This window comes from Leptopilina heterotoma, unplaced genomic scaffold (assembly GCF_015476425.1).
Source record: "Leptopilina heterotoma isolate Lh14 unplaced genomic scaffold, ASM1547642v1 Lhet_177, whole genome shotgun sequence".
Classification (NCBI taxonomy): domain Eukaryota; kingdom Metazoa; phylum Arthropoda; class Insecta; order Hymenoptera; family Figitidae; genus Leptopilina; species Leptopilina heterotoma.
This window is the reverse complement of record NW_025110893.1, coordinates 714,855-730,017: the sequence shown is the minus strand read 5'-3', so window position 1 is coordinate 730,017 and position 15,163 is coordinate 714,855. Positions and strand designations below refer to the sequence as shown.

General features: G+C 27.2%; 1 protein-coding gene across 1 annotated transcript; it reads right to left on the bottom strand.

Moving 5' to 3' along the window:
• Window positions 1–8,809: 8,809 nt before the first annotated feature.
• LOC122499798 (aminoacylase-1-like) lies at window positions 8,810–14,896 on the bottom strand. The gene is made up of 6 exons (XM_043608316.1): window positions 14,788–14,896; window positions 10,655–10,925; window positions 10,247–10,416; window positions 9,651–10,154; window positions 9,248–9,538; window positions 8,810–9,062 (listed from the first exon to the last, which is right to left on the bottom strand). Exons 2-6 carry the CDS (start codon window positions 10,746–10,748, stop codon window positions 8,919–8,921), a joined length of 1,203 nt encoding a protein of 400 aa, XP_043464251.1. The 5' UTR covers window positions 10,749–10,925; window positions 14,788–14,896; the 3' UTR covers window positions 8,810–8,918.
• Between the last annotated feature and the right edge of the window lie 267 nt (window positions 14,897–15,163).

Genomic DNA, 15,163 nt, shown 5'->3' with positions numbered 1-15,163 from the left:
ATGAAAATTAAATGAAAGTGAAAAAATGATAATGGAAGTGAAAATAAAAAAAAATGAAAGTGTAAATGTAAGAGAAAATGAATATGAAAATGAAATTAAAGTGAAAACGGAAAAAATAAAAGAGAAAATGAATATGAAAATGAAATGAAAGTAAAAAAGATAAAAAATAATTTAAGTGAAAATGTAAGAAAAAGTGAAAATGAAATGAAAGTGAAAAGATGAAAAATAATGAAAGTAAAAATGAAAGAAAAAGTGAAAATGAAATGAAAGTGAAAAATGATAATGAAAGTGAAAATTTAAAAAAAATGAAACCGAATATGAAAATGAAAGAGAAAATGAATATGAAAATGAAATGAAAGTGAAAAAATAAAAATGGAAGTGAAAATAAGGAAAAATGAAAAAGAAAATAAAAGGGTTGAAAATAAAAAGTGAAAATAAAAATCTGTCAAAGAGGAAGAAATGAGAGTGAAAATAGAAATAAAATTACATAATCGACCCTTTGATGGCGAGTATTTCTCATAATTTACAATTTTTACAATTTACAACATCGTTATAAATTAATATCCATTATTGCTCTTAAAATCTCTAAATCTGAATAATTAAAAAGTCTTTCTCTTCACTTTGTTAACTTAAAATTATCAAATTACAACAAATTCGTATAAAAAATAGGGAAAAAAATCAAATTTTTTTTATTTCATCAACTTTAGTATTAATTTAGTACTTTCAAGAAAGCAGTGTTTTTTTTTTAAAGTGCAAATACACTTTCAATGAATTTTCACTTACAGCTTTTTTTGTAATCAATTTGGAAATTTGAGACTTTTTACTTTTTCTACCTGAAATTTTTTTGAAATATACGAAGCAACTAAGTGAATACTTTCAATAAGTGAATATGCACTTGAATCAAATGAGTTCTTACTTTCAATAAGTGAAATCAGTTTTAAGTGAATATGCACTTGAAATAAGTGGTATTCACTTTCAATAAGTGAAATGAATTTTGTCAATAAGTGAATATGCACTTGAAACAAGTGAAATGGATTTTCAATAAGTGAATATGCACTTAAAACAAGTGATTTTTACTTTCAATTAGATAAATAAATTGTAAGTGAATATGCACTTGAAACAAGTGGTATTTACTTTCAATAAGTGAAATGAATTTTAATTAAGTGAATATGAACTTTAAATAAAATAATATTCGCTTGAAACAAGTGCTATTAACTTTCAATACTCTTTAAACATGAATAAGTGAAAAGTCTTCCAAAAAAAAATTAAGTGCATAAACACTTAGAATAAGTGAAAATTCACTTAATTTAAGTGTATATAGGCAAATTTTTTTTACGTGCGTAAGACTTTTGAAGCATAAATAAGTAGTAAGTGAATATGCACTTATTCAAATTTAAAGAGTGTCCTCTCGTTTAAATGAGGATGTGCATTTACGAATAAGTGAATATTCACTTATTTAAAGTGACTATTTGCTTATTTAAAGTGCATATTTACTATTTTAAAGTGAATATTCGCTTATTTAAAGTGAATATTCAATTATTTAAAGTAAATATTCGCTTATTTAAAGTGAATATTCACTTATTTAAAATGAATATTCAGTTATTTAAAGTTTATATGCTCTTTTTAAAAGTGTATGGTTACTTTTTGATATAAGAGAATGAATTTTCACTTATTCAGCTTAGGAGAGTATAAATATGCAATAAAAAGTGCACTAAAGTGCATTCAAAGTGCATTTAGTTCATTAACACTCTAGAGTGCACACTTTAACGTAAAACTACATAAAATTAATTCATATTCAACTGTATTTAATTTTCCGAAATTTTTTCCATTCTTAAACTCCACTGACAATCAATCTTGGGTATGTTATGTTAATTTAGTTGCGTACGAATGTTGACTCAAGTCTGATGAATTATTTTTTGAGGCTTCCTTATTATAATTTTGCCTGTGCCTAGTATACGAACTTAACCGACCAATGAACCAGTGATTCAGTTTAAGAAATCATAAATAGTGATAAAACTTCGATTTTTTTTTGTCTTTAGAAATTTAAGTAACGAACGTGGGTACTAATTTTTTTTAATCCCACAATTTGTTTTCTTTTTTTTCCTAATTTATATATACCTACTTTTGGTTGCATGTCACCAATGTATATCGTTTATGAATGTGTGGCTAATCTGTTTTGCATTCCCTTTTAAAAAAAAATATATCAAAACTTCTATCGCGAGTGAATAAAAAAATAATGAATTAAAGAGACTGAAAAATAAATCTTTTATCAATATTTCGAAAATAGAAAACAATGATTCCATATTTGTAACTCGCGGTAAGAGAAACTTGCATTTCCTTTGCTTGTATTTCGATTTTTTTTTAAAAAAAGGGGTTTTTTATTTTGTCTGTCACAGAGAATGAGAAAAAAAATACTCAAAGTATTCGATAAAAATAGAAAATGAGGCACGGATACAATTAGTTAGTAAAGGATAATGATAAAAGTGAAATTTAATTAGTCATTATTTATTCAAGTTATTAAAAAAAAAAAAAAGTCAATCGTATTAATTTTTTTCGAGCATTTACGATATTGTATATCATGTGATTTACGCGATACCAAAAAAAAAAGATGATAAAAATTAATGAAATACATGTTCCATTACCGTGGTAGGAATCTTGATTTCAAGTCTAGTTTATAATTTTTTTTTTTATTGTTTGTTAATTTTACTTCAAAATTAGGTTACATGACACTCGCGGTTATGCTCATAAAGTAATCATCCCAGTTTCGGTTTCCTTCTTCAGTGCGCAATGTTTATGTATTCTTCGCTACATGCGAACACTGTTTATAAAAAAAAATGAGAAAAAAAAGTGTAAAAACACTATCCACGTGTGACTGGAAAGCATGCAGTTCGGCTTGCAAGGCGATTTTAGTATTTTTAAAACTTCCTGTGTTAACATTATACGAAATGCAGACAATTTTTTTCTATTTTCATTTTTGACGAAATTAAAAAAAAAAAAAAAAAAAATTTAACCGAGCATTTTAACTCGCCTTTCAAGTTGACTATATTTGAATATGTGCGACACGAAAGCATATCGACATTTTTGTATTTAAAAACAAATCCAAAATATATTTATACGTTGGTAATTGTAATTCCGAGACATAGTTATCAAAGGACATGTAGTTGTAGTAATCACTGTCAATGTACAATATCCATTAATCACATGCAAAAGAACATCAAAAAAATCATTTTTTGAAGTGAATATTTATAATTATAGTCGAGAAAAAAAACTTAGAGAAACTAAAAGAAAAAAAAGATCACTGGGTTATGGTAGAAAATTGTTTTGCAATTTCGAAACCAAAATTCTCATTATTCTTTGTTTATATAATATTGCTTTGATCAAAAAGAAAAAACTACTCTATTTGAAGAAAAAGGACATTCCAACTGTGGACTGAAATCTGCTTTTGATGCCTATTCGATCGCATGAGAAAAAATTTTTTATCCATAAAAAAAAGAAAACGATAGTTTATTTTTTCCACCCGAGTGCAAAATTAACGAAAAATAAAAGAAAAGTTGAACTATCGATTTCAAAAACTCATTGTCGAAGAGGCCTCGGAATGTGCTTAGTCATGATCTCATGAATAAGAAAGTCGAACGTTTCCTCAATAATTCGGCTTGAGGATTAATTTATAACGAATTTATCGAGAACGAGCGAGAGAAAAAGAGAAAAAGAGAGAGAGAAAGATTTACGAAAAAATGTAAACTTTTATGTAAAAGAATGTATCAGCTATCAGTATCTATAAACTTGCAAAAAGAACAAAAAAACGCTCATTTTTAAAGATATATATAAATAAAATATAGAGGTACGAAACAAAAGCGCACATTGTGCGATATTCAGCAAAATCAAAGCTCTAAATTTTCTTATATAAATTAAATAAAAAAACGGAAGAAAATAACACTATACGAAATAATGAATTTTTTTTTATGTAAATGAGAGGAGAAAATTACAGATAGCTATATATGTATACATACATAATAAATATATATATTGTAAATAGAAAAAATATACATATGAAAAAAAACGTGTGCGCGCAACGAGAAAGTCGATGATATGACAGACACATGTCGTATTGGCAAAAGTCGATTGTAAACACGTTCTTGCAAAAAAGTAAACCTTACCAAGATTTACACGATAAGCAAGTAGCATTATTGTAACATTGTACGTACTATGTACACGCAAGATGTGTCCCACAGCCTGATTTAATTAGGTTTTTGGATCTCGCGAGATGGTACGACGCGAAAAAATTAATAAATAAAAACAGAAAAAAAAATAATGAAAAAAAGTCCTGTGAATAAAATATGATTGTGGTCCGCTCGTTGTCCAAAAAAAATGTTGCTTAACGACATTATGTTTCTTGTAAATATTGTATAATCCGTGTATAAATATGACTCTTTATTAGTTATGACGTATCATTGTAGTTAATTACGTTACGAATCATTATACCTATATCACTTCAACAATAAACCATTATTATAACAATGAATTATTTTCGAATTTTTATTATTCTTTATTCCTTGTGATTTTTCTCCCTTTTTTTTTGTTGAAAATAAGAGAATATATTTTAGTTGGTGTTGAAAAGGAAAAGAATGTTGAATTTATAGTTCACTGACGCTACCGCTAGAGTCACTGGCCGACTCTAGCGCTGGCGCTCAAACACTTTCTCGCAAGAGAGAAATTAAAATGTATTTCAGACTTCGCGCTCGACAATTAATTTTAAAAAAGTAGCTTTCAAACTAAAAAAAAGTAGTAAAAAGTAGATAACAAAAAATTAAACTATTGACGACCAAAAAACTCGTTTTAGATAATTTACAAAACTGACAAAAATTCCATTCCATATTTTTTATTTTCCTGACATTTTCCTAATGTTCATCAAAAATATTTACTTCTTTCTTATCCTACTAATAAATTTAATTCCTCCAACAAATTTTATTATTCATTAAAAAATTTAAATATTTATAAAAATAATTTTATTCTTACGAAAAATTTTATTCATGAAAAGATATGAATTCTTACTAAGATTTTTACAAAAAATTTTTTAAATAATTATTGAATTCTGTTTGGAAATTTTACGAAAATAGTAATATTAAAAATCATTGAATTGTGAACAGTTTTTAAAAATAATTAAATTTACAAAGAAATCTATTAAAATTTTTGACAATAATTGAATGTCTGTGTAGCATTTTATTATTTATACAAATAATTGAATTCTTGCCAACGATTTTATTCGAATGTTTTGAAATAATTGCGATTATTACTTTTAAAAATAATTTAATTCTTGTAATGAATAGTGTTTTACTATTTATGAAAATTATTCAATTTTGCAAACAATTTTATTAAAATGCCTCAAAATAATTGAATTTTCGGGAATAATTTTGTTATTTATCGACATATTTAAATTCTTTAGAAGAATTTTATTAAAATCTAAAAGATTAATTAAATTATTTTTAAAAAATATAATTAACATTGTATTCAAAATAATTGATTTCCTTCGAACAATTTTATTAACATAATTGGAAATAATTGAATTCTTATGTGAAAAATTCGAATATTTTTGAAAATAATTGAATTTTGGCTCGGTGAAACTAGCGACCCGCCGGCCGCCAGCCATCAGAAGAATCCATAGGCGACGACACACATAGTAGCGCGGTGGCCCTATACGGTTCAATCAACGCAAAAACAACGTACGCTACCTATCACAGTTTATAGAAAAAATGCAATAGTCACATTTTAAAGAGCAATAATCCCCCTTTAATTTGTGACCAAGAAATAAAAATTTGGTCGAAAATTGATCGAATTTTTGATAGCCAGCGTCCCCAGCGCCCGTATCAGAAAAACGAAAATTGGAAAATAAGTCGAAAAAAAATTCATAACTCGAACAATTTTAAACCAAATGCTTATTTCTTGGTCGGAAATTAAAAAGGGATTAATAGTCCTTAAAATGTAGCCAATAAGAATTTATTTAAAAAATTTTTGATAGTCAGCGTCCCCACCCGCCCGTATCAGAAAAACGAAAATTGGAAAAAAATCGGAAAAAAATTCATAACTCGAATAATTTTTGACCAATTCTTTGTTTCTTGGTCGCAAATTAAAGAGCGATTATTCCTTCTTAAAATGTGAACAATAAGAATTTATTTAAAAAATTTTTGATAGTCAGCGTCCCCACCCGCCCGTATCAGAAAAACGAAAATTGGAAAAAAATCGGAAAAAAATTCATAACTCGAATAATTTTTGACCAATTCTTTGTTTCTTGGTCGCAAATTAAAGAGGGATTAATGGTCCTTAAAATGTAGCCAATAAGAATTTATTTAAAAAATTTTTGATAGTCAGCGTCCCCAACCGCCCGTATCAGAAAAACGAAAATTGGGAAAAAAATTCATAACTGGAACAATTTTAGTCCAAATTTTTATTTCTTGGTCACAAATCAAAGGGGGATTATTGCTCTTTAAAATGTGACTATTGCAATTTTTTTCTATAAACTGTGATAGGTAGCGTACGTTGTTTTTGCGTTGATTGAACCGTATAGGGCCACCGCGCTACTATGTGTGTCGGCGCCTATGGATTCTTCTGATGGCTGGCGGCCGGCGGGTCGCTAGTTTCATCGAACCTGAATTTTTTCAAAGAATTGAAAAAAAAACATTTTTTAAATAATTGATTTTTTCGAGGAATTGAAATTAAATTTTTAAGAATAATTACATTTTTCGAGCAATTCCTGTAACATTGTAATAAAAATATTTGAAATCCTTCTTTTTTTATTGGAATTTTTAAAAAGAATTGAATTTCTGTGAAGAATTTTATTATTTTTGAAAATAATTGAATACTTTATAAGCATTTTATAAACATTGTTGTAAATTAATTAATTTTTTCTAAATATAATAAATAGTATGAATATTTCATTTTAAATATAATTGAATTCTTGGTGAAAAACTTGATTTGTGAAAATAATTGAATTTTTCAAATAATTAATTTAAAATAGTTTAAAAAATAATTGAAATTCTTCGATGAGTTTTATTATTTACGAAAATAAAATAAACATTTTAAAAAAAATTAAATTTCAATGGAAAATTTTGTTATTAGTGAAAGTAATTGAATAATTGTAAGGAAATGTATGAAAATTTCGTTAAATAATTGATTTTTTTAATTTTGTTTTTAAAATGCTATTCTAAATCAATTGAATTTCTATGGAAATTTTATTATTTATGAAAATAATTGAATTTTGCATAAATTTTATTAATTTTTTTTTAAATAATTGAATTTTTTGCGAAATTTTATAAAAATACTTGAAAATAATTGAATTGTTTTAAAGAATTTGATTAAAAATTTGATTTTAAAAGAAAATTAAATTCTTTGGCGCTACCGATAGTCTAAAAACCGCCAGTAGCAAAAGTATTAATTAGTTCACTGACGCCACCGCTGGAGTTGTAAGTGGAAATTTTGTTTAAAAAAATCCGCGAAAGTTCATTAGCAGCGTAAATAATAGGGACACTATGCGAAATGACGCCTAAGTATATGAAAAATTGGGGGTCGCTGATAAAGAAAAGTTATAAAATAAGCTATAAAATAGTGCTACAAAATTCTGTAATATTAAAGAAAGATTTATTTATAAAATTAAAAAACTTACATGAAAATTTCCGTCAAGGCCTCCATCCTAAAATTGCACACAATGTCTTCCAGATTGTAAAAAAGTTGCACAAACACCCGCGATTAGAAAAAAAATCGAACACTCCCGAACACTTTTTAAATAGTTAAATATTGTACCCAAAATTCGTTCACGGTTTAAAAAATAATACAAACACTGCCGAAATAATTTTTATTTAATTTAATTTAATAAAATTAGGGGAATAATAGTCAATAATAAGGTTCCTTCGAAACACGTGCGGCCTTCATAATAAAAATTTCTCAAAGAGAGAATTTAAATGCGCCTTTATAGTGTTAACAGAGCAACTCGCGAATTGAAACTGAATTTAAAATTTATTTTCTATTGTGTGAATTTCAATTTTCACTATAGTTATGATCCGATAATCAAAACAAGTATTTTATTGTTCCCAATCGAAAGTCAATACAGCGTTGTGACCTTCTCCTTTGGGAATAATAGGCACAAGTCCCGGGACCTCCTTTGTTTTCTTTGCTCTTTCTATGAAATGAATAAGACAATTTCAGTCATTTTTGATAATAGAATTGAAATTTAAATTAAATATTTCTTTTTTGGAATAATAATTTTTTGATAAATTATAATATTGTGTTCGTTTTTGGAGATTTTTAGCACCACCCCCCCCCCTCCCCCTCTTTGACTCGGAGAGATTGAAAATCATTCCTATGAAAAAATAATAATTAAATATTTATTTTTTAAATAAAAATATTAATGTTATTGATTAATTTTACAATTAAAAAAATTAGTAAATAAATGTAATAGAACATTTTTTTGATAAATTTGAAAAATATTTTAGAAAAAACTTTAGTGACCTGACATCTATTGGAAGAAACTTAAGGCAACTGGGAAAATTCCCTAGATGTTGACTTTCACTCAGTCGGTATTTGAAGTTCTAGTGCTTCTACGAGGGAGAAAACTGAATTTTTTAACCTTCAGATGGTAACCTGCGTTCATGTACCGACAGTGAAAGTTCTTTTGCTGGATAGTTCCTCCTTTTGGCGCAGTAGCGTTAGTATCGAGGCGCGAAGGAGTTTAATTTAAAATTCTTTCTATTACTTAGATTTTTTCAATTCAAACCGAAAATTACGAATGTACATTAAAAAATACGAATAAATAAACGTATTTGAATTTGAACATCATAATATTTAATTATAAGAAAGTAGATTTAATTTTACAGTAAAAATAATCAATTTTTTTTAAAAAATTTTTTCCAAGAGAAAAATATATCTTTTTAGACATTCGCTATTTCCGTTATGATATTCATGAAAATTTCTATCCCCTTTAAGAAAATGTCCTTATTCAGAAATTCATTATCACCATGCATACGAATTGGTGTATAATTAATTGGAGTGAAACCAAAAGTTGGCACGCCCATCTAAAAAAATAAAATTTTTAATAATTTAATTATTTGAACATTCACATAATTTAAAAAATTTCTTATTTAATAAATACTTATATATACTTAATAAATTTGAAATTTAATAATTAATTCTCTATAAAAGTAAAATTAAAGAAAATAAAAAAAATAATCATTAAGAAAATATTTTTAAAAATACTCACACTTCGAAGAAAACGTGAATCTGATGCTCCCAAACGAATCATTGGATCGAGTTTTATATTTAAATTATCGGACGCTTTTTTGAATGCCATCCAAAAAATATTAGAACTGTCCATTTTTGTATTATCTACATAAGGTTCCTTAAGTTCTGTCGTATAATAAACACCATTACCGGCATCTTTGCACCAATTCTGAATCATCTGCTCAAATTTTACATGATCAACATCAGCAGCCAAACGAATATCAAATCCTACTGAAAATTCCTTGGGAATAACATTAATCTGCACACCACCCTAAAAAATGTTAATTGCAATTAAATTAAATTGAAATTTAATAAGTTAGACATGAACTGTTCAACATAGTCTAAATAAACAAAATATTTTTAAACAAAATCCACTAGCTCACCTTGATCATCGTTAAATTCATACTCGTCACATTTCCAATTTTAACATCAGGATTCTTCAATTTCTCCTTCTCGGATTCACGAAATTCTTGAAAACGTTCTAAAATGAAAAGTAATTTTTCCCCAGCCGTGTCATTTGGTAGAAGAGATGCATGTCCAGTTGTTCCGGTACAATGAATCCAAATACGAAATAATGTTCGTTCACCGTAAGTTAGTGAGAATTCATCATTCTCAGAGGCACTACCCTCATCCAAGGCAAATCCAATATTCATTGATTGAAAATCATCTGTTTTTGTAAATGCACCCATTCCCTGATGTCCTCCAATTTCTTCATCCGGAACAAAAGAAACGTGAATTGTTCTCTTTAAACGTATTCCATTTAATTTTAAGCGACGAATCGCCTCTAAATGCTGAATACTAACGCATTTACAATCTTGCGAACCTCGCGCATAAATATCTCCATTCTCATCCATGTGAGCACTGAATGGCGAATATTTCCAATCTTCCTATATAGAAACATAAAAATTACATTTAAGATGAATTTGTTGTATTTCTAAATATTTATATATTTCAAAATAGTTTAACGAAAGAATTTTACAGGAAAAACAGGAACTACGTCCATGTGGCCATTTAATAGAATTGACTTCTTCTCTGGTTCGGTTCCCTCCCAGGTGACAATTACAATTGGTTTGTTAGGACGTACTTCGAAAATCTTTATCGGAAGTTGCATACTTTCGGCTTGTTTTTTAAAAAATTCTACACAACCTTCTGTGAAATTAAAAATAGCTAAATTAAATCATATTATCTTATTTAATTTTTATTTTATTTTTTAGAGAAGTATCTGTCTGCGTCTGTATAACTTTATCGCCACGATAACTTGAGAAAATTTTTCTTTTGGATTAAACTTAAGAATAACTCTTTACAATAAATGTTTAAAATTTCATCCAAGTTTCTTTACCAACATCTCTTTCAAAAATTAATTTAAGAAAAATGATTAAAAACTTACTGTAATTAACATCCGGATGTACGCTAGGAATTCGAAGATATTCTTGAAAATTTTCTATAGCCTTTGCATCCATTGCAGATGTATTTGATGCCATTTTACCTTCACAATATTAATTCTTTCACTTTCTTTTTTTCTCGCAAAATAAAAAGAAAACAATCTCGAGTCGACTTGTGTCTTGATAAATTTAATCTTTTCGCAAACTTGTTTGCTAAACCGTTTTCGCGAATTTAAATCCACCGATAACGTTCAGATTTCACGTCACCGAGAGAACCTGTAGATAAAATGATAAATTCCAAAATATTATTTTTAAATCACCAGAAAAAAAGAAAGAAGAATAGTTATTTTAATAATATTTTATATAAAATATATTAAATTAATAAAAAATTATTAAAAAAAACTATTTTTTAATTTTGACATTTATTAAAATAATTTTTTAAAAAGATTAAAAATTAAAATTGCCAATTCGTACCTTTAAAGATAAAAATTATTAAATTGGAAACTATAAAAATATTAAAAATGACAAACATAAAAAATTTTGGAAAATTAAATAATTTGGCAAATAAAAAATGAAATGGCAATCATGCCCACCATCAAGGAATGTACTACTGCACTGAAATTTATGTACCTCCGCCATTTATAATTTATTAAAAAAAATTATTTTGTATTTACATAGCTTACAATATGTATTAAAAAACAATAAAAATATCTTATCTCAAATATTTTCGTCAAAAAAAAAAATTCTTAAAAAATTTTTGGACTCTTCAAAAGTACTTTCCCCGTCTTTTAAACTATACACCCTCTTACGAATATCGTAGGAATTTAAAAAAATTTTGTTACTAAAATGCAAGTGAACTTCCCACAAATATCGTATATGAAATTTGTACCACCCACGTGAAAAAGTTCCCGGGAATTGGACCAAGAAATTCCCGGTAGTCACTCTCGAGAAATTTTCGGGACTCTCCCGTGAAATTCACGGGATTTTCTTAAGACTTTCCCGGGAATTTCTCGAGAGTGACTCCCAGGAATTTCTCAGTCCAATTCTCGGGAACTTTTTCACGTGGAAGCAGAAGATCAAAATTGTCATAGAAAGAAGTTTAATTTAAATTCTTATTAATTTTAATAATTTTTACTGACTGGAAACATTCTAGATTGTTGCTAGGATGTTGCTGAACAACATCCTAAAAGATAGAAAATTTTAATTCTCACTTTTATGCACTTTTAAATAAAAGTAACCACAGCCGCCAAATAACAGAAGATTAAAATTGTTGTAAATAGAAGTTTAATTTAAATTCTTATTAATTTTAATAATTTTTACTGACTGGAAACATTCTAGATTGTTGCTAGGATGTTGCTGAACAACATCCCGAAAGATAGAAAATTTTATTGTGACTTTTAAGCACTTTTAAATAAAAGTAACGCCAGCCGCCAAATAGCAGAAAACCATTTAATTTAAAAAGAAAAATTTTAAATAAAAATTATATTTTGAAATCTTTTTGAATTTTCATTGAATTTTTAAGAAAAAAAAAAAAAATTTTTCTTCAGTAATTCTTTTGGCAAGATATGGAAAATGAATGGATTCACGTTGCTGCAGTGGCTAGTAATAAAAGGAAAAAAGTAGACATTATAAAGTCACAGCTGTAGAGGCAGAATTATTTATCAATGGATGTTCAGCTGAAGATAAGGATACAGTGTTAATCACTAACTGTCTTTAAATTTTTAAAAATATGAATAAAAACCAAGTTCTTGAACACCTTGATCAAATTTAATACTTGTTAAAACATTCAATCGCAGATGTATGTTTTGAAGACGTGATTGACATGGCTTTCATATCTCATTGTTTTGGTGACTTGTTATCAAAAAATCTAAAGGATCAATTAATAAATTTGAAAGAAACATCAGAATTTTTCAAAACAAATTTATTTAGATTGGGAATTTTTGGTAGAAAAAAATAGCGAACCAGTGTGAATGCAGCTTTAGTGCGTAGGGTCTAGCCAGACGAGTACGAGAACGAGAGCAGAATATTACGAGACGCGAAGATAGGAGAGTCGTGAGAGACGAATGCGTGTGTGTGTGGTTTATATTTATACTTGAAGTTAATGTATTTTGAGTAACAGGCTTACCGGTCGTGTTTTTTTTTTAAAAATATTATATTCTTTTTGTAATTATCAGTGTTTAAATTGGTTTAACTATTTACTTCCACTATTATCAATAAATCATTGTTTTTAATTACATTGAAAACCATTCCTCGTGTTTTATTCGGAGGTTATCCGGCATCCTCAGGAGATATCTAATATTTCCTAACAATAAATTTCTTAACAGAAAATGATTGTCACAAATTCATGCGCCTCTAATTTTATATGTGCTGAAAATAAAAAGTTAGCATAAAACTTCACTTTTTAAATCAAATCTAAATTCAATTTTATTAACTCTCTGTATTTATGACTTTTGTCAAAATGTTGTGCTATTTGAATTATAATTGCATTCCTGAGTATATTTGTATGTATTGTATATCATGTATAACTGATTATTTTTAATGTGCTGTTAGAATACACAGAAATTTTTTCAAGGGTCTGTTTTCACTTATTTGGACCCTTGTACAGTAAATATTTTGTATTTCCATTCTACATAATAGTTTTTATAAGGATTTTGCATTTCTATTGCTTTAGTAAACATTCAAGGTACATTATATGACAGTTGAGAATTATTATTTTTAATAATTAATTAAATATATATATTGACAAATTTAATTAATTTCAAGAAGAATTGGAATTATTAACTGTTTGCAAAAATTTAAGTTTTTTTAAATTTCTATTTAAATTCATTAAAAATTGAAATTTTATAAAATTTCAAATTAAAATCTTTTGAAGTTGATCTATTTATGAAAATTGTGAGAGCAACTATTTTAAAATTGAATTGATTTTGAAATATTTAAGAAAAATTCGAGGGGTTTCTTACTCATGAAATAACGTAAAATTCTGGTTCAGATCTTGTCATACTCTGTATCAACAAAACTACAATTATGTTAGATTTTGTCAGAGTCTGTCACTGAACGCGTGCGCAAGGAACTAGATAAAACGCTCAACTTCGCATGATTTCGTAAAAATCTGTCAAGCAATGTTTAAATTAATCTAACGGAATCTCGTAATTTTATGACAGTTTTTCAAGATTTAAGTTATTAATTGTCAGAAATACAATAACTTGAAGGATTTGTATATTAGAATTCGTGGTGATTTCATAGTTTATGAGACAAACAGAAAAGACACCAAAATTCATAATTTTTTTATGAATTTTAAAATTTCAATTTTTTCCAGTACTTTTAATAAAAATGTATGACTTTTCCCTGAATAAAAAATTTTTAAATTATATTATTTTTAAAATTGCAAATTTTATTTTAAAAATAAGGAAAAAGTTAGTCGCGTGCTTTAGCGCGCGAATTGTTGCTGGTGACGTAATATTATCTATCAGAACATAAAAAAATAAAAGCTTTCACAAAAGAAAGGAAGGGAGGAAGAACACCAGTTGTAATGTTAAAAAGAAGTTCCTTTTTCAAAAATGCTTTCCTAACAAATCATGAAACTTTGAAAGAAATTCTATTTGTTACCTATAAGTACACATATAAGGCTTTAATTTAGAAAGGGAAAACATGATTGCACTTCAGACGAACCGTACGTGCGGAATGCTGGTCACCGGAATTCATGTTTTTCTCCGAAGGCATCACTTCCATTGCTGATATCTCAGAAAGTGTTGGATAAAAAAAGGATTTTCCCTTTCTAAATTAAAACCTTATATTTGTACTTTTAGGTAATAAATAGTATTTTAAAAAAAGTTTCATGATTTATTAGGAAAGAATTTTTGAAAAAGGTAATTCTTTTTAACGTTACAACTGGTGTTCCCCCTTTAGTTCAACTTCTTTTAACTCTTGATAAAAGTTGACATTAAATATGAATTTAATAATATGAATGTAATACTATGAATTTTATTATGAAATATAAAGTTATAGATTGTAAATATAATTGTTGTTGCAAATATAAACTTGAGAATCAAGAAAATAATACGTTTTTAATAAATTATCCTTAGCGGCATGGCATACAAAAAGTTAGACATTGGAAGAGTCGTTTAAAACATCTTCATACTTTACGACTTTCAATCTTCAAATTTCACCTGCTATTTCAGGTACTGGGATTTTACACGAAACGAAACTCTTAAGCTCGCGACAATTCTCACCAATGTGAGAAGGAAATATACATTACTGGAGAAAGGAGACTCTTATGACTCGACGTAGCAGCATGTCGATTTACTCCATTCAGTGCGTGATACTTAGCCCCGCATGTGTGGCTACCACCTCTCCTCGACCTAACGGATGAAATTCAGTTCCTTATTTTGTTTTTAAAAAATATTACTAAAATAACAAATTAAATTGACAATTCAAATAAAAAAAAATGCTATCAAACTATTTTATAATTTGCGAATGAAACTATTTTTTATTGAATAATTTTTTAATCTTCTGTG